The 18,186-nt window shown below is 40.0% G+C and overlaps 1 protein-coding gene across 1 annotated transcript in view; it reads right to left on the bottom strand.

Annotated features, from left to right (window-relative positions):
• The window catches only part of c6h18orf63 (chromosome 6 C18orf63 homolog), a 46,571-nt gene extending 28,609 nt beyond the window's left edge, over positions 1-17,962 (bottom strand). The window contains exons 1-7 of the mRNA XM_029756168.1: positions 17,550-17,962; positions 7,391-7,528; positions 6,996-7,074; positions 4,831-4,887; positions 4,350-4,461; positions 2,667-2,708; positions 413-489 (exon numbers count right to left, since the gene is read on the bottom strand). Coding sequence (XP_029612028.1) covers positions 413-489; positions 2,667-2,708; positions 4,350-4,461; positions 4,831-4,887; positions 6,996-7,074; positions 7,391-7,524 — 501 coding nt within the window. The 5' untranslated portion in view covers positions 7,525-7,528; positions 17,550-17,962. The remainder of the gene's footprint in view (positions 1-412; positions 490-2,666; positions 2,709-4,349; positions 4,462-4,830; positions 4,888-6,995; positions 7,075-7,390; positions 7,529-17,549) is intronic.
• Between the last annotated feature and the right edge of the window lie 224 nt (positions 17,963-18,186).

Genomic DNA, 18,186 nt, shown 5'->3' with positions numbered 1-18,186 from the left:
AACCATACAATCCTTAGAAAGTAAATGTTACGGAGTACAACTAGAGATAACTAATGAGAATTTAAAAAGAAGGCTCTGAGAACAAATTATTATAATGACAACCTGATGAATGGTTAAGGTAGAAATACTTGATGAAGGTGTATAGTTTGTTAATGTTTGTCTGGCAGTGTGATGCATGGTACAAGATATTGTGTTGGGGCGGAAACAATTGCCAGTGAACGTACTTCTGTTTTAGCAGTGTTCTATGGAATATCAGACAGTGAGACAATAGCTTTTTTTTTACTGCAATATCTAACAGATGGCTGTGTGTGTGTGTGTGTGTGTGTGTGTGTGTGTGTGTGTGTGTGTGTGTGTGTGTGTGTGTGTGTGTGTGTGAGTACGTAGGGGTGTTTTGACTGGCTGCTGGGCTCACCCTGATTGGAGGGAGTCGGACAGTGTTGGCCTCCACACTGACACACAGCTGGCTCTCATTGGCACTCAGCTCCATCACTGGCAATGGAAACATAGAACCTTGTCATACTGCTGGATTAGAGGTCGGTAACACTTCATTTTAAAGTGGCCTAAATAACCCAAAATATAATTCAGTATAATTGCATCAAATACATATGATGAGAACTGTACAGTACAGGGGCGAATCCTAACATCTTTCTACTCAAGTAGATTTTTCACTTAGTCATACCATATCAATGTCAGGTGGAAGTTTATATGTACAGTACAGTCCTGTACACCATATGTATTTCGACAGTAAAGCTATACTCCAGCAATTTGAATTGGATATCAAATCAAATTGAATTTGTCACATGCGCCGAATACAACAGGTGTAGCCCTTACTGTGAAACGCTTACCTACAAGCCCTTAACCAACAATGCAGTTCAAGAAATAGAGTTATGAAAATATTTACTAAATAAACTAAAGTAAAAAATGTAATAAAAAGTAACACAATAAAATAACAATAACAAGGCTATATATAGGGGGTACCGGTACCGAGTCAATGTGCGGGGGTACAGGTTAGTCAAGGTAATTTGTATATGTAGGTAGGGGTAAAGTGACTATGCAGATAATAAAAAGCGAACAGCAGCAGTGTAAAGACAAATGGGGGCGGGGTGTCAATGTAAATAGTCCGGGTGGCTATTTGATTGATTGTTCAGCAGTCTTATGGCTTGGGGGTAGAAGCTGTCAGTATCTGGTGTGACCACCATTTGCCTCATGCAGCGCGACACGTTGTCCCACTCGTCTTCAATGGCTCTGCAAAGTTGCTGGATATTGCCGGTAACTGGATCAAGCTGTCGTACACGTCAATCCAGAGCATCCCTAACATGCTCAATATGTGACATGTCTGGTGAGTATGCAGGCCATGGAAGAACTTTGTTTCAGAACATTCTCTAGCAATAGCTCTGGTTGACATTCCTGCAGTCAGCATGCTAATTGCACGCGCCCTCAAAACTTGAGACATCTGTAGCATTGTGTTGTGTGACTAAACTACACATTTTAGAGTGTGCTTTTATTGTCCCCAGCACAAGGTGCACCTGTGTGTTGATCCTGCTTTAAATCAGCTTCTTGATTTAAAGCATGAATATCTTGCAAAGAAGGTCGATGGAATATCTTGCAAAGAAGAAATGCTCACTAACAGAGATGTAAACAAATCTGTGCACAAAATTTGAGATAAATACGCTTTTTGTGCGAATGGAAAATGTCTGGGATCTTTTATTTCAGCTCATGAAACTTGGGATCAACACATAACATGTGTTTATATTTTTGTTCAGTGTAGTAAGTAGTCTAGCAGTATTTGGTCCCATATCGCGTGAACCCAATGACTACATCAACATTTTGACTACAAACTTGTTGGGTGCATTTGCAGTTTGTTTTGGGTGTATTCTTTCCAATAGCAACTGAATGGGGAATGGTATCTGGAGTCATTTTCTTCGTAAATGAGCAGAGATGTTTCTGAACACTTATAAATTCATCTTGATGTTGCCATAATTCAGATAATTCATGAATGGATCATGAATAATGATGAGTATAAAAGTTACAGAGGCTACAACAACAGCTGCTAACCAATGACGAAAAACTGAAAAGTAAGCATTTTTTCGGGGGTATCATCTTTGTGCCTCTTACATTCTCACTCATCATCATTATCTCACTCATGATTTTTTTATAATCATGGCAGTATGCAATGAATATAAGAGTGTTTATAGCCATCTTCTATTTTCACAAATCTCAATGAAAAGGTGACATTCTGTACTGTCGCCTCATATGAACTAATTTGATCTCAAATATAAAATGCTGGAGTACAGATACAATTTTTTTTATTTCGCTTCGCTATTCAAATACATTGTGAGAACTATTTGAATTGACTATTTGAATTGACTAAGATTTGTAATTTACTGAGCAATTAACAATAACTCAGAGTTAAGCCTAATGCACTTGGCTATAGCAACTAGAATTGTCATTATAGCCTTTCCACTATAGGAAACCTTCAACCCAGAGCCATATATAGTATAGTGACCTCTATATCTCTATTTATGGCTCTGCGTATACCACTGTGGTTCGAGAGCTAAAGGTTAAAGGCTTTGAGAAATAGCTTAAATAGCTCAAATAACTTCTAAACCAATGTTGTAAAGGATACTGAAAGTGTAACAGCTGATCCTTCACACTCAAACACCTACCAATGGCGTTGAGCTTCCCCGAATCACCCAGAAACTCTCTCCCTAGAAAGTGAACAAGATCAATAGATATGGTTAAGTAATCAAACCTACAGTAGTGTTGTTGCAGTACAATGTAGTTGGATTAGTACTAGTCATCTATTGATGAGTGTGTGTGTTTCTCTCTGTGTGTGTCTATGTGTGTGTGTCTATGCGTGTGTGTATACGCATGTGTGTGTGTCTCTCTGTCTGTGTGTGTGCGTGTCTATGTGTGTCATTCTGGCAGCCATGAAAGACTAGATATAAAGTAATAAAGTTGGCAAGGAAGGTCACGTTTAGCACGGAACAAACTTCCAAGTTGAAGGACAGTCTGGCCTTCCCCGGTCTGTTATCATAAGACATGGACGCTTATGTAAAACATTAAGGTTTTGGAGGACCTCAGATAAATGTTCTCTCTTCTTGGCCAGGCTCTTGAGATGGGAGTCATAAAATAATCATCTTAATTTATTTATAGATTATGGGGGCTGGGTGGTCTGCAAGAGAGGAAACGGCAGTAATGACGCAGCATTAATGATAACATTACTGTAGTTGTCTAAGCAGCGCTGTTCTCATAGTCGTAATCTAAATAAGTGCCAGACGGGCTGTTCATGGATCCCAGCCATTCAAATAGCGGAATATGTTGGAAGGCAACAAAAGGCAATCCAGGTTAAGTGCAAATACATTTTCACCTTTTCTCGTTTCAGTCAAGGGCAAGAAAACATTTGGAAATAGACAGCGGCCTGTGTGTAGGCCGTCATTGTAAATAAGCATTTGTTCTTAATCGACTTGCCTAGTTAAATAAAGGTTCAATAAAAAAATTCCACTAGTCATCTATTGATGAGTGTGTGCGTTTCTCTCTGTGTGTGTGTGTGTGTGTGTGTGTGTGTGTGTGTGTGTGTGTGTGTGTGTAGCGCCCTGTGTGAACTCAGAATCAAATACTCACTATCATATCAAATAGGCCCAAGGTGAAGGTAATGGAGGGTGGTGTAACATATTTGCAGAGTCACTGCGATTATAGACATGCATTCTCAACAGGTCTGCGATAAACAGTGACCTTTGCAACCGCCTAGCGAAATCACTTCCAACTAGAAGCAAAATTCCACAAAAGACAGGCAAACAATTCAATGTTATCAGGCCAAAGAGAATGGGACCTGTAACAGTTTATTAATTATCCCCTTTTCTTACTTTGTAAATGACAAACGCTTTAATTTCATGATGAGCCATAAAAAAGGGCAAGGGAAAATACCAGGGATTAGGGAGGGGCTTTCAAAAGGGGCTGCAGTTAGGGCTGCGCTAGGGTAAGTGTTAATGTTTTTAAAAAGTGAGACTAGGGTTATGGTTGTGAAAAAGGCTGGAGATATGGGAAGGACTGTGTTTGCACCATTGTCAGATTACTATTCATCCATTGATACCACTGTCAACTTTCTACAACATGGCCGTTTCTGGGGTTTGTTACTGTGTAAATGTGAAATTCCGTCACCCATGACGGATGAGTTTAAAACAACACAATTTAGAAAGAAGGCCTCCTCGATCTCCTCTCCTAGATAAAACAGACTGGTGATAGGCTAACTACTGTACATCATAATAACTAGCCCATAACAATATTACTAACTTAAAACAGTACCATTATATTAATTCCATATTCCTATATACAGTACTAATACAAACCAGCAATAAGGAACTGTCCGACTTTGTTCCAGTTTGGAGCCAGCCTGCTGGTCAAGGAGTAGGACAGACAGGTCTGCAGAATACCAGGGAGAACCCTCTGAGGAGAGCCCATCTGCCCAAACACAACACAGAGAGACTACATGTAATTTAACTGACTAGACGGGACAGCATCCACCCGTCTCTGATACAGCATTCTATATCAGTGATTATCAACCAGGAGACCTAGTACTGAGCCCTGTGGGGCCTCAGTGAGCTTTCAAGGGGTCACAAGAAAAGCAGTATAACAGCAATAAGAACAAAATATCTCACATTTCATGGAAAACAACTGTTTGACATGCAATGATATTTAAAATGTGGATGTGGATAATGAATGTAAAACTAACATACTTGTAAAAATGTATCTGAATTGGTTTCTAAACTTGGTCAAAATTGCAAAAGTAATGAGTGAAAGTGAATGACAATTAGGCCAGCCCAAGCTTACCTGCAGACTGTGTCGTTGTACATAAGCTTGTACTATTCCTCTTTTAAAAAAGGGAATCTGTTGGGGGAAAAGCTTGAATTCAACAATATGAAACAAACAATTATTTGGTCAAATAAGGGATCATTGACTCTTCTGATGACACACTCGGTTAAAGGGAAGATTGTTAAACAACTGCAACACAGTCAATGTGTCACGACTTCGGCCGAAGTTGATGCCTCTCCTTATTCGGGTGGTGTTCGGCGGTCGACGTCACCGGTCTTCTAGCCATCACCGATCCATTTTTCATTTTCCATTTGTTTTGTCTCGTTGTCCCACACACCTGGTTTTCATTTCCCAATTACTGGTCATGTATTTAACCCTCTGTTTCCCCCCATGTCTTTGTGTGTGATTGTTATTTGTTCAGGTCGGAATGTTCCGGCTGGTTTGTACCGGGTGCAGTTTATCACCCATGCTTTGTGGCAACTGTTCTTTTTGCACTTTGTAAATTGTTTACTTTGTGCTGTCGAGTAAAGTACGTTGTTTCACTCATCTCTGCTCTCCTGCGCCTGACTTTATACACCAGCTACACCCACCAACCTGACACAATGATTCACCAGAACTGTGTGTGGAGCACTAGTGAAAGCAAATGGAGTGCTAGAGCAGATGCACAATGTAGATTACATGTTTACATGCAGGGGTTAATAATGTGGATTTCCCAGTTAGGAAGTTATTGGTGTTTCACAAATAGAAAACCATTGATTGATTGTTTTTGTTTGAAATTAAGATTAAAATATGGAGAACCTGTTGTTTTTGTAAAGCAGCTCAAACCGTTATACGCAGCTTAAAATGATACTACATTTGGACAATTCTAATATTGTTTTTGTTTTTCTATTATTTTGGCTACAATCCAGAAGGGGTGAAAAAAATGACAGTGTTTGGAATGCAGACCAACTATTTTGGGTTGCATGCAACATGCCTCTGCACGATATGTGTAGGCACGCACACACATATCTTACACTCACTCACACATTTCTCATTTTCTCACGCACTATTAACCTGTTTACATCATCCATTTAAACCAGAGAACGTATTTCAGCGGATGAATGAATGAAAGAGTACCCTTTTATGTTGCATTATGCTACCCATTCCATATAAGATTATTAAACACTACTATTTAATGAGTTACAATGATAGATAAGAGCAAGAAGCTGATTTTGTAATCGTGCAATGTGAAACGGGGTAAATCCCTCCTCAAAATCCCTAGAAAATCCAGGGTCGGATTCATTAGGGCATGCAACAGAAACTGCTTTCAAACTTTTTGCAACTGAAATCGACAATGAGCGTTTCTTATAAGTCCAGGAAGTCCTTTCCCATTTCAGTCCATTGTCTTCCATTTGGTGCCTAATGAAGACAACCCATATATCTCCCTCTAAGGAACTCAAACCATTTCCTATGACTGGAGAGTTGTGACAAAGCCTCCCTTGCGTGCACACCTGGTTGGTGTCATGTTACATGGCATGTGAAGGTGGTGTTTTACTCACTGTGCACTTACATAACCTCCAACAGTTGGTAAACAAGCCAGATCAAAGGCTCCAATGACCTGCTTTAGTGCAGTCATTGGTAATCATACTAATGCAAGTGTATGAGACAAAGTATACAGGGGAACTACTTACAATACTGAGTAAAATACATTTCACAGAATTCATAAATGCATGATTTTCAACTGATTGGTTCAAAAAGTGTATCATCATCTTACTCAAATATTTGCAGGAGAAAACGAATTGTGTTGGCTGGTTGCCACAAGTACATTTTGCCAAACATTAAAACCAGAAGTAAATTCTTGTGTAACTTGGTCAGCTGCCTGATTCATTTCTGTGTTCAAACGTGTTAGAAATTGAGTGTTTCCAGGCAAAAATGAAGTCTTCACCCTCGCAAATGGAAACTCACAGCCAAAGCACCCCCCCGAAGAACTCATGGGCAAGCGGTTTAAGCACCGCCTTCGCCCAATCCTGATATGTCCAAATTACCAAACATGAAAACCCCAAAACTGGAGCTAATGTTGCTTGGATATCACACATCCCATTCAGTCCTGGCAGATTCCCTCGGTCTACACTCAGAATCTTCCCACGGGAGATTAGTCTGTCTGTTTCATGGACTATTAAATACGGACTTGAGTGCACACTTACCGCCATCACCATTGTGATCTCTGAGATGCACCCCAATACCGGAGAGGCAATGATGTCTGCATACAATAACAACAGCTCCCTGAAAGTGAATATAGGAAAGTTAATTCAATTGGTCCGCTTATTAACCTGAGAACTGCAACAATGCACTTTAATACAATGTAAAAAGTTGATTTTAAACTAGAGAATAACTGCAATCTTTCTGTGCATCCTTTCTGCACCTCAAAGGTTTTTATAATTAATTCAAAAACAACCTGAGTTTCTTACAGAAAGATTACCATTGGGTTAAGAAGAGATTGGGCATTTTGAGGTTTGCCTTCCTTTAATTCGGCATTCAAAAAATAAGAACCTGTATTTATTCAAGCAACCTCCAAGCAAACTCTGAGCAGCTGTCTCACCTGCATGTTTTCACCTGCTTGTTTCTCACTTCTCCGTCATCAGACTGCAAGGACAGGGTAACACAGCACAGCTTCCTCAGGTCAGGGAGAATTAGAAAGAACAGGGACTGCTCTCCACCTCCAGCTCCACTCATCCTGCTGAAAGACAGAAATAGAATTGAAAGGGTCTTAGGCTGTGTCAAGCAATGAACAATTGCTCTGTTGGTACAGTGTCCTACAGTGCCTTGCAAAAGTATTCACCCCCTTGGCATTTTTCCTATTTTGTTGCCTTACAACCTGGAATTAAAATAGATTTTTGGGGGGTTTGTATCTTTTGATTTACACAACATGCCTATCACTTTGAAGATGCAACATATTTTTACTGTTAAACAAACAAGAAACAAGACAAAAAAACGGAAAACTTGAGCGTGCATAACTATTCACCCCCCAAAGTCAATACTTTGTAGAGCCACCTTTAGCAGCAATTACAGCTGCAAGTCTCTTGGGATATGTCTCTATAAGCTTGGCACATCCAGCCACTGGGATTTTTGCCCATTCTTCAAGGCAAAACTGCTCCAGCTCCTTCAAGTTGGATGGGTTCCTGCTGGTGTACAGCAATATTTAAGTCATACCACAGATTATCAATTGGATTGAGGTCTGGGCTTTGACTAGGCCATTCCAAGACATTTAAATGTTTCCCCTTAAACCACTCGAGTGTTGCTTTAGCAGTATGCTTAGGGTTATTGTCCTGCTGAAAGGTGAACCTCCGTCCCAGTCTCAAATCTCTGGAGACTGAAACAGGTTTCCTCAAGAATTTCCCTGTATTTAGCGCCATCCATCATTCCTTCAATTCTGACCAGTTTCCCAGTTCCTACCGATGAAAAACATCCCCACAGCATGATGCTGCCACCACCATGCTTCACTGTGGGGATGGCGTTCTCGGGGTGATGAGAGGTGTTGGGTTTGTGCCAGACATAGTGTTTTCCTTGATGGCCAAAAAACAACATTTTTGTCTCATCTGACCAGAATACCTTCTTCCATATGTTTGGGGAGTCTCCCACATGTTTTTTGGCGAACACCAAACGTGTATGCTTATTTTTTTCTTTAAGCAATGGCTTTTTTTTGGCCACTCTTCCGTAAAGCCCAGCTCTGTGGAGTGTTTGGCTTAAAGTGGTCCTATGGGCAGATACTCCAATCTCCGCTGTGGAGCTTTGCAGCACCTTCAGGGTTATATTTGGTCTCTTTGTTGCCTCTCTGACTAATGCCCTCCTTGCCTGGTGCGTGAGTTTTGGTGGGCAGCCCTCTCTTGGCAGGTTTGCGGTGGTGCCATATTCTTTCAATTTTTTTTAATAATGGATTTAATGGTGCTCCATGGGATGTTCAAAGTTTCGGATATTTTTTTATAAGCCAACTGTCACGCCCTGACCATAGTGAGCTCTATGGTGTTGTAGGTCAGGGTGTGACTAGGGGGTGTTCTAGTCTTTTCATTTCTATGTTGGTGCTCTTGGTATGGTTCCCAATTAGAGGAAGCTGATGTTCGTTGTCTCTAATTGAGGATCATACTTAAGTTCTCCATTGTTCCTACCTGGGTTGTGGGATATTGTTTTGTGTTAAGTGTGCTGAGCACTACGACTTCACGTTCGTTGTATGTTTGTTGTTTTATAGTTTCACTTTAATAAAATATGTGGAACTCAAATCACGCTGCGTCTTGGTCTGACCTTTTCTACGAGCGTGACACCAACCCTGATCTGTACTTCTCCACAACTTTGTCCCTAACCTGTTTGGAGAGTTCCTTGGTCTTCATGGTGATGATTGCTTGGTGGTGCCCCTTGCTTAGTGGTGTTGCAGACTCTGGGGCCATGTGACAGATCATGTGACACTGAGTTTGCACACAGATGGACTTTATTAATTCATTATGTGACTTCTGAAGGTAATTGGTTGCACCAGATCTTATGTTGGGGCTTCATAGCAAAGGGGGTGAATACATATGTACGCACCACTTTTCCGTTTGAATTTCTTTTGAATTTTTTGAAACAAGTCATTTTTTTAATTTCACTTCACCAATTTGGACTATTTTGTGTATGTCCATTACATGAAACCAAATAAAAATCAATTTAAATTACAGGTTGTAATGCAACAAAATAGGAAAAATGCCAAAGGGGGTAAATACTTTTGCAAGGCACTGTATGTTCCTGTCATTGTGCTCAAGGCTTCCAATAACTGTGGAATTTATGCCTTTGCAACCATCTTTAGTGTACCGCTCTCTAACATTAACTTGCAAGTGATATTGCAGTGTAGGGTGTAACAGCTACAAATGAATGGTGACAATCATGTGTAGCTAGATCAATTTGGTTTAACATTCTAGCTAGTTATAGCCTAACATTACCAAGCAATGTCTATCTGAAGAAAGACATCATTTTTGTTTAAAAATGAACCTATCTATGAACAACCAAAACATAAACATGGAGTTGAAGCTAGCTAGGTCCTTTTTTTGTTGTTGTTATGAATCATAAGGTGTTAAAGCAAATTCTAGAGCAGGTATTCTCAAACTTTTTGGGGCTGGGGACCCCTTTTGTGATCGCAAATTCATCAGGGACCCCCTCACAATCAGAACACCCCTCGAGTGAGAAAAAATAGCATACAAGGAGTTTTACTCTGACATCGACAGTGCATGGCCGGACAAACCAAGTCTCAGGCCCTGGGAAGGAACACTTTAAAGGCTTGGCATCGGAGAGAACATTTTGCACATTTCAAGCTATTGTGATTTCCTGCAATTCTACACATTTTGTTGCAGCTTTAAAGGACGTCACCAGAGGGCAATGCCAGCCCTATTTCGACATAATTCCTGTTCTAGAGCGGAAATGTAGAGTAGTAGTCATTATCGCCAGGGGGCAATTAATTTTGCAGCGCATAGTAAAAATACATGAACACATAACAATAAATATACATAAAAACAATATATACAGAGATATGTACACAACTACCAGAAATACTAGCTTATTGAGCAAGCTGATAGCAGCTGGTATGGATGAGAGTTTAACCCTATTAGTTTATTTGCTCGTTTAGGTTCCACCTCTGAAGAATGACTTATACATGATACTTATAAAAATATTCACGAATTGGGGGTGGGAAGGAATGCAGAGGTGATTTCCAATTGGAGTGGAGAAACATCAACAAATAGGGCACTGACAGCTGTCAGTGTAGCTAACTAGCATACTAACCTTATCTAGTTGTATTATCTCCAAAGTTTTGGCATTTTCCATATATTGCGGCCGAGAAGCCGTCATAGAAATAGTAATAAGATGAAGAAGCTCTGGTAATATGGTTAACTTACATCTAGACGTTCCGCTAGCGGAACACCGCTCCAATATCCAATGATTGGGCGTGGCGCGAAATACAAACTCCTCGAAAATCCGAAAACTTCAATTTTTCAAACATATGACTATTTTACAGCATTTTAAAGACAAGACTCTCCTTTATCTAACCACACTGTCCGATTTCAAAAAGGCTTTACAACGAAAGCAAAACATTAGATTATGTCAGGAGAGTACCCAGCCAGAAATAATCAGACACCCATTTTTCAAGCTAGCATATAATGTCACAAAAAACAAAACCACAGCTAAATGCAGCACTAACCTTTGATGATCTTCATCAGATGACACTCCTAGGACATTATGTTATACAATACATGCATGTTTTGTTCAATCAAGTTCATATTTATATCAAAAACCAGCTTTTTAAATTAGCATGTGACGTTCAGAACTAGCATTCCCACCGAACACTTCCGGTGAATTTACTAAATTACTCACGATAAACGTTCACAAAAAGCATAACAATAATTTTAAGTTTTATAGATACAGAACTCCTTTATGCAATCGCGGTGTCCGATTTTAAAATAGCTTTTCGGTGAAAGCACATTTTGCAATATTCTGAGTAGATAGCTCGCCATCACGGGCTAGCTATTTTGACACCTACCAAGTTTGGTACTCACCAAACTCAGATTTACTATAAGAAAAATTGGATTACCTTTGCTGTGCTTCGTCAGAATGCACTCCCAGGACTTCTACTTCAACAACAAATGTTGGTTTGGTTCCAAATAATCCATAGTTATATCCAAATAGCGGCGTTTTGTTCGTGCGTTCAAGACACTATCCGAAGGGTAACGAAGGGTGACGCGCGGACGTGTATCGTGACAAAAAAAATCATATTCCATTACCGTACTTCGAAGCATGTCAAACGCTGTTTAAAATACATTTTTATGCGATTTTTCTCGTAAAATAGCGATAATATTCCGACCGGGAGTCGTTGTTTTCGTTCAAAGACTGATAATCTAAAATGGACTCTTCACGTGCACGCGCGAACCCGTCTCATTGTTCTCAGATCGACCACTATCCAAATGCGCTACTGTTTTTCAGCCATGGGCTGCAAAGTCATCATTCAACGTTCTGGCGCCTTCAGAGCCTATGGGAGCCTTAGAATGTGTCACGTTACAGCAGAGATCCTTTGTTTTGGATAGAGACGACAAAGAAGGCCAAGAAATGGTCAGACAGGGTACTTCCTGTACAGAATCTTCTCAGGTTTTGGCCTGCCATTTGAGTTCTGTTATACTCACAGACACCATTCAAACAGCTTTAGAAACTTTGGAGTGTTTTCTATCCAAAGCTACTAATTATATGCATATTCTAGTTTCTGGGCAGGAGTAATAACCAGATTAAATCGGGTACGTTTTTTATCCGGCCGTGAAAATACTGCCCCCTATCCATAACAAGTTAACTATTGAAAGGTTTAGAGACACGCGTTTTTCTACATTGGAATGGTACAGCAAAACCAAATCATCCCCTGCTCATGGTTCTCACAGGGGATGTGAAATGATAGGTTACAATGACTTTGCTCATGATGCACGTCGCAAATGACACCTAACAACACCCTGAGCGCATTGGACTCGAAACACTAATACAAATGTAACAACAGCACACCAAAATAGGTAAAAAGGTTCCTTGAATTTTCTTTTGGGGGGCCGTTTCATTATAGGACAGATACTTGTGGTTTCTAGATGCACCAACCAAAGCAGTGGAGCATGTAGTGAAGCAAAACTTTAGTGGTCAAAATCATTCATCTTGGGGTGACGGGGGAGAGAGGGTTTGAAGAACTCAATCATATAACACAATTATACCATTTACATTTTTTTCAAATACAGACTAGCTCAAAAATAAGTGAAAATTGACAAATTATCCAATGGATTATGATCATTTCTGGTTAAAAAAAAGTGGAGCTGCAAAAACAAGTTTGCTCCCCCTATTTTAATTTGCTCCATGGCTCAGGTGGCCAAGTGGACGAAAGGCTGTTTGGCTCAGCTCAGTAGTGAAGATGAAGAACTTTGCAGCTGTTTCTGATTAATAAACAATGCCACGCTGGTGGGTGGTAACGAAACGTTGTCTGAAAAGTATTTGAAAGTCATTTAATAAGGAAACACAGCATTGCCAAGTATTTCCACAAATCTCCCACTTCGGATTTCCCACTTCAAGCCAAATATATCATACTAAAATGACTTGTTGACTTCAATCGTTGTGCAACATCATGGGTAAGCTCTGGGCATCGTCTTTCAGTTGAAAAAAAGTCAATTTTCCGCTGTTGTTGTACTTTCAAGCTAATATCCTGGAATTCTACAAATTTTTGCCATGAGGCAGAGAGAAACCTTTGCAGTTTAAAATCTTAAATTGCAGTGCATTTATGTTAAAGAAAAACACAATTTTGGGGGAATACGAGAAGTATTGAGTTGAAAAACAGATAACTGGTCGAGTACTGTTAACCCTGGCCCATGTTGGCCAGGGTTAAGAACATAAATTGTAGATTAATAATATTACATTATATTATATTGAATTACACCCTCTCAACTTATCTTGCTGATCCCTTGGCCAAAATGTGTTTAATCTGTCCTTAGTAATATCGATTCAAAAGACGCGCTGACGGAGAAGGGCAACATCTTACGAGTTCCAACCCAACTTTGTTATTTAGTGTTTACCTTAACTTTTTGTATAGAAAGGTCATACTATTATCAAATATGACCACCAAGCACTTCTGGACATGAGATTGTCAGTTACTAAGCTCAATTTTCACTTCAACTCTGACTGAGCTGTTTCCCTGTTCATACCAGACCCTATCTATTCCTTTGTTCCATGGGCTACCAAAGCGCCGCAAGCATAGATGCAGTAGAAGAGCTGGAGTCCTGGTGAAAATCGAACGGCGCTCCCCTCCGTTCTATTGGCAAATGTCCAGTCACTCGAGAATAAGCTGGATGAACTTCGTTCAAGTCTCCTATCAGAGAGACTTGAAAAGCTGCAATATTATACCAGCTCTCACAGTCTCACGTCAGAAATAGACGTTCATCCATGCTTCTCAAACGTCAAATTTTGAAGTTCTTCCAAACGTCAAATTTCAAAGTGTTTGAGGTTAAGTTTAGCGTTAAGTTCAGGCATTAACTCTAAATTCTTAAGGTTAGGCATGAACTCCGAATGGTTAAGGTAAGGGTTATAAGGTTTGGGATAGGCTTAAAACACACAAAACTTTATATCGCTTGATTTGAACTTGCAACCTTTGGAATCAGAGGCAGATGCTTACACCCATCTGCCATCCCCATCCCCAACACCATAAACCTACTTGAAGGTAACTAGTGGCCGGTTTACACGTCATCTCCTGACGTCCTCAGACATGGATGGACATCGAATACTGACTTGTATCACGGTTGACCTGGCTGGCAATATTATGTCTTACAGAGACGTGGCTGGATGATGACACATAGTACTTAGCAGATTCTTCATGCAGCAGCATGATCGGACGGCGGCTTCAGGCAACTCTAAATGCATAGACGATGTCGTCCCCACAGTGACTATATGAACATTTCCAAACCAAAAACCATGCATTACAGGCAATATCCATGCTTGGCTAAAGGCTAGAGCTACTGCTTATAAGAAACGAGGCACAGACACGGACGCATACAAGAAAGCATGCTACGACCTCCGACGAGACCTCAAACATGCAAAAGGACAATATAGGAGGAAGGTGGAATCTAATCACACTGACCCTCATCATATGTGGCAGGGCTTGCAGACGATAACAGATTACAAAGGGAAACCCAGCCGTGAGTTGCCCAGTGATGCAGAACTCCCATACAAGCTAAAAGCCTTTTATGCTCGCTTCGAGGAATACAACACTGTGTCTTGCGTGAAAGCCCCTGTTTTTCTGGATGATCTCGCACGCCATGGCCGATATGAGCAAAATGTTTAAAAAGGTTAACAATCACAAGAAATAACAGGGCGCGTTCTCAAAGCATGCACAGACTAGCTGGCAAGTGTCTTCACTGATCTCTCCTTGCCCCAGTCTGTAATCCCAACATGTTTCAAGCTGACCAAGCTGTCCCTGTTCCCAAGAGCTCCAAATTTAACCTGCCTAAATGACTATCGCCCTGTGGCACTCACATCTGTAATAATGAAATGTTTTGAAAGGCTGCACATGACACACATCAACACCATCATCCCAGACACCCTGGACCCACTCCAATTCGCAATACCGCCCCAACAGATCCACAATCTCAATTGCACTTCACACTGCCCAGTCTCACCTGGACAAGAGGGGAAATAACTTTGTGAGAACGGTGTTGATCTACTACAGCACAATGTTCAACACCATAGTCCCTGCCAAGCTCACCACCAAGCTAGGGACCCTGGGACTGAACACCTCTCTCTGCAACTGGATCTGAGACAGCTTCTACCGCCAAGCCATAAGCCCACTAAATAGCCGTAAGCATGTTAAATGGTCAATTATGGTTACCAGAACTATCTCTACTGACCCTATCTTGCGCTGACCCTACGCACACTCACTAGACAATGTATAAACACTATATACACACACACACACACACACACACACACACACACACACACACACACACACACACACACACACACACACACACACACACTATACATTGACACTGCCACACAAAACCCGTCACAACACAAACACACATACATACACTTCTATACTAATCATTTGCGGCTGCTACTCTGTTCTTTATTTTACTCTTATTATCATCATCTATCCCGATGCCTAGTCACTTTACCCTGCCTTAATGTACATACAGTGCATTCGGAAAGTATTCAGACCCCTTGACTTTTTCCACATTTTGTTACGTTACAGCCTTATTCTAAAACGGATTAAATAATAATCAATCTACACACAATACCCCATAATGACTAAGCGAAAACAGCTTTTTTAGAATTACAATTTTTTGTAGAGTGCCTTCAGAAAGTATTCACACCCCTTGACTTTTTCCACATTTTGGATTGAATTGTCATTTTTTTGTGAAAGATCTACACAAAATACTCTAATGTCAAAGTGGATTTTTTTTTTTTGTTGACAAATCTTATAATTTATGAAAAATAAAACACTAATATATCTTGATTAGATATGTATTTAATCCTGAGTCAATACATTTTAGAATCACCTTTGCCAGCAATTACAACTGTGACTATTCTGGGTAAGTCTCTAAGAGTTTTCCATACCTGGATTGTGCAACATTTGCCCATTATGCTTTTCAAAATTTGTCAAGCTCTGTCAAATTGGTTGTTGATCATTGCTAGACAACCATTTTCAGGTCTTGCCATTGATTTTCAAGTAGATTTAAGTCAAAACTGTAACTCGGCCACTCAGGAACATTCACTGTTTTCTTGGTAAGAAACTCCAGAGTAGATTCGGCCTTGTGTTTTAGGTTATTGTCCTGCTAAAGGGTGAATTAATCTCCCAGGGTCTGGTGGAAAGCAGTCTAAACCAGGTTTTCCTCTAGGATTTTGATTGTGCTGAGCTCTATTGCATTTCTTTTTTATCCTAAAAAACTCCCCAGTCCTAAACGATTAAAAGCATGATGCAGCCACCACCATGCTTGAAAATATGAAGAGTGGTACTGTCCTCAGTGTTGTATTGTATTTGCCCCAAACATAACACTTTGTATTCAAGACAAAAAGTTAATTGCTTTGCCACATTTTTTACAGTATTACTTTAGTGTCTTATTCCAAACAGGATGCATGTTTTGGAATATTTGTATTTTGTACGGCTTTCTTTCTTTTCACTCTGTCAATTAGGTTAGTATTGTGGAGTACCTACAATGTTGTTGATCCATCCTCATTTTGATCCTATCACACCATTCAACTCTGTAACTGTTTTAAAGTCACCATTGGCCTCATGGTGAAATCCCTGAGCGGCTTCCGTCCTCTCTGGCAACTGAGTTAGGAAGGACACCTGTATTTTTGTAGTGACTGGGTGTATTAATACACCATCCAAAGTGTAATTAATAACTTCACCATGCTCAAAGGATACGCTTTTTTTTAACTGAGGGACATTACAGATATTGTACATGTGGGGGTACAGAAAATGAGGTTAAACACTATCATTCCATACAGTGAGTCCATGCAACTTATTATGTAACTCATTAAGCACATTTTTACTCCTGAACTTATTTAGGCTTGACATAACAAAGGGGTTGAATACTTATTGACTCAAGACATATAACATTTTCATTTTGAATTAATTTGTTTTAAAAAAGAATGAAAAACTGAATTCCACTTTGACATTATGAGGTATTGTGTGTAGGCCAGTGCCAAAACCAATTGTAATGTAATCGATTTTAAATTCAGGCTGTAACACAACAAAATGTGAAAAAAAGTAAAGGTGTGTAAATAACTTACTTTCTGAAGGCACAGTATTTACCTAAACTACCTCGTACCTCTGCACATTGATCTGGTACTGGTACTCCCTGTATAATATATAGCTCCATTCTTGTGTAATTAATTCCAATTCCTCTTGTGTTACTATTTTTTACTCTGCATCCTTGGGAAAGGTTCAAAGCAAGCATTTCACAGTAAAGTCTACACCAGCTGTATTCGGTGCATGTGACAAAAAAAGTATTTTAATTTCATTAAAAAAATTCCATGTAAATATAGCTAACTATGTATAACGTTATACTTTGAGGTCTGGGCATGAACCCACTGCACTTCAGTACCTCCGCAGACCCCACTTTGAGAAGTCCTGTTGTAGAGAACACAATCATGAGCTTTGGCAGCCTTTCACCATCATTGGCCTGGCGTTTAACAATATAGCTAGCTATCTCCCAACAATGATAACTCACCTGCAGAACAGTTGTGTCACAGATATGTTACTGGATGGAACTGGATTCTGTACCTAGCTAGCTACCGTTAGCTAGCCACCTTTATTTAGTCACCTTGTCCTCTTCTTTGACTGGCTAGCTAAATAACTAACCTGGGTAGGCTACACAAGTCTATAAGCAAGAACACTGACTTGACTGGCTAACAAGAGTTTAATTGGGACAATGTTGTGACCGCTAACTAACTAAACTACCAACGAAAATATCAGAAAGCATCAGAAATTCGAAATAGATTACTCTTCGTGGCACATTCATGTTGCTCATTCGGGCGGGAAAACCATCGCGTGCATCCGGAACCATGCTCTGCCTGCATCATGTTATCATTAGACATCACAAAAGAGTAATCTGCTGCACAACATTTCATCAATGTGTGTGGTTGCAATGTTTAATGTCAACATTTTTATCAGTGCATAGTTCCATCGGTTATCTAGCCGATGTATAGTCAATAGCATTCACTGTAGCCCATACCTAACGCATATACGTTTTTTTAGTTGTTTCTGTATTTATTGATTTACATTAGACTAAGCTAAAGAGTCGCCCAAACAGCGTTTAGTTAGGCTTGCACACAGTAGGAAAGGACAACGCCTTTTTGCACTTCACA

Source organism: Salmo trutta, chromosome 6, assembly GCF_901001165.1.
Source record: "Salmo trutta chromosome 6, fSalTru1.1, whole genome shotgun sequence".
In the NCBI taxonomy this organism is placed as follows: domain Eukaryota; kingdom Metazoa; phylum Chordata; class Actinopteri; order Salmoniformes; family Salmonidae; genus Salmo; species Salmo trutta.
The sequence above is the reverse complement of the archived record's forward strand: the minus strand, read 5'-3'. Positions and strand labels throughout refer to the sequence as shown.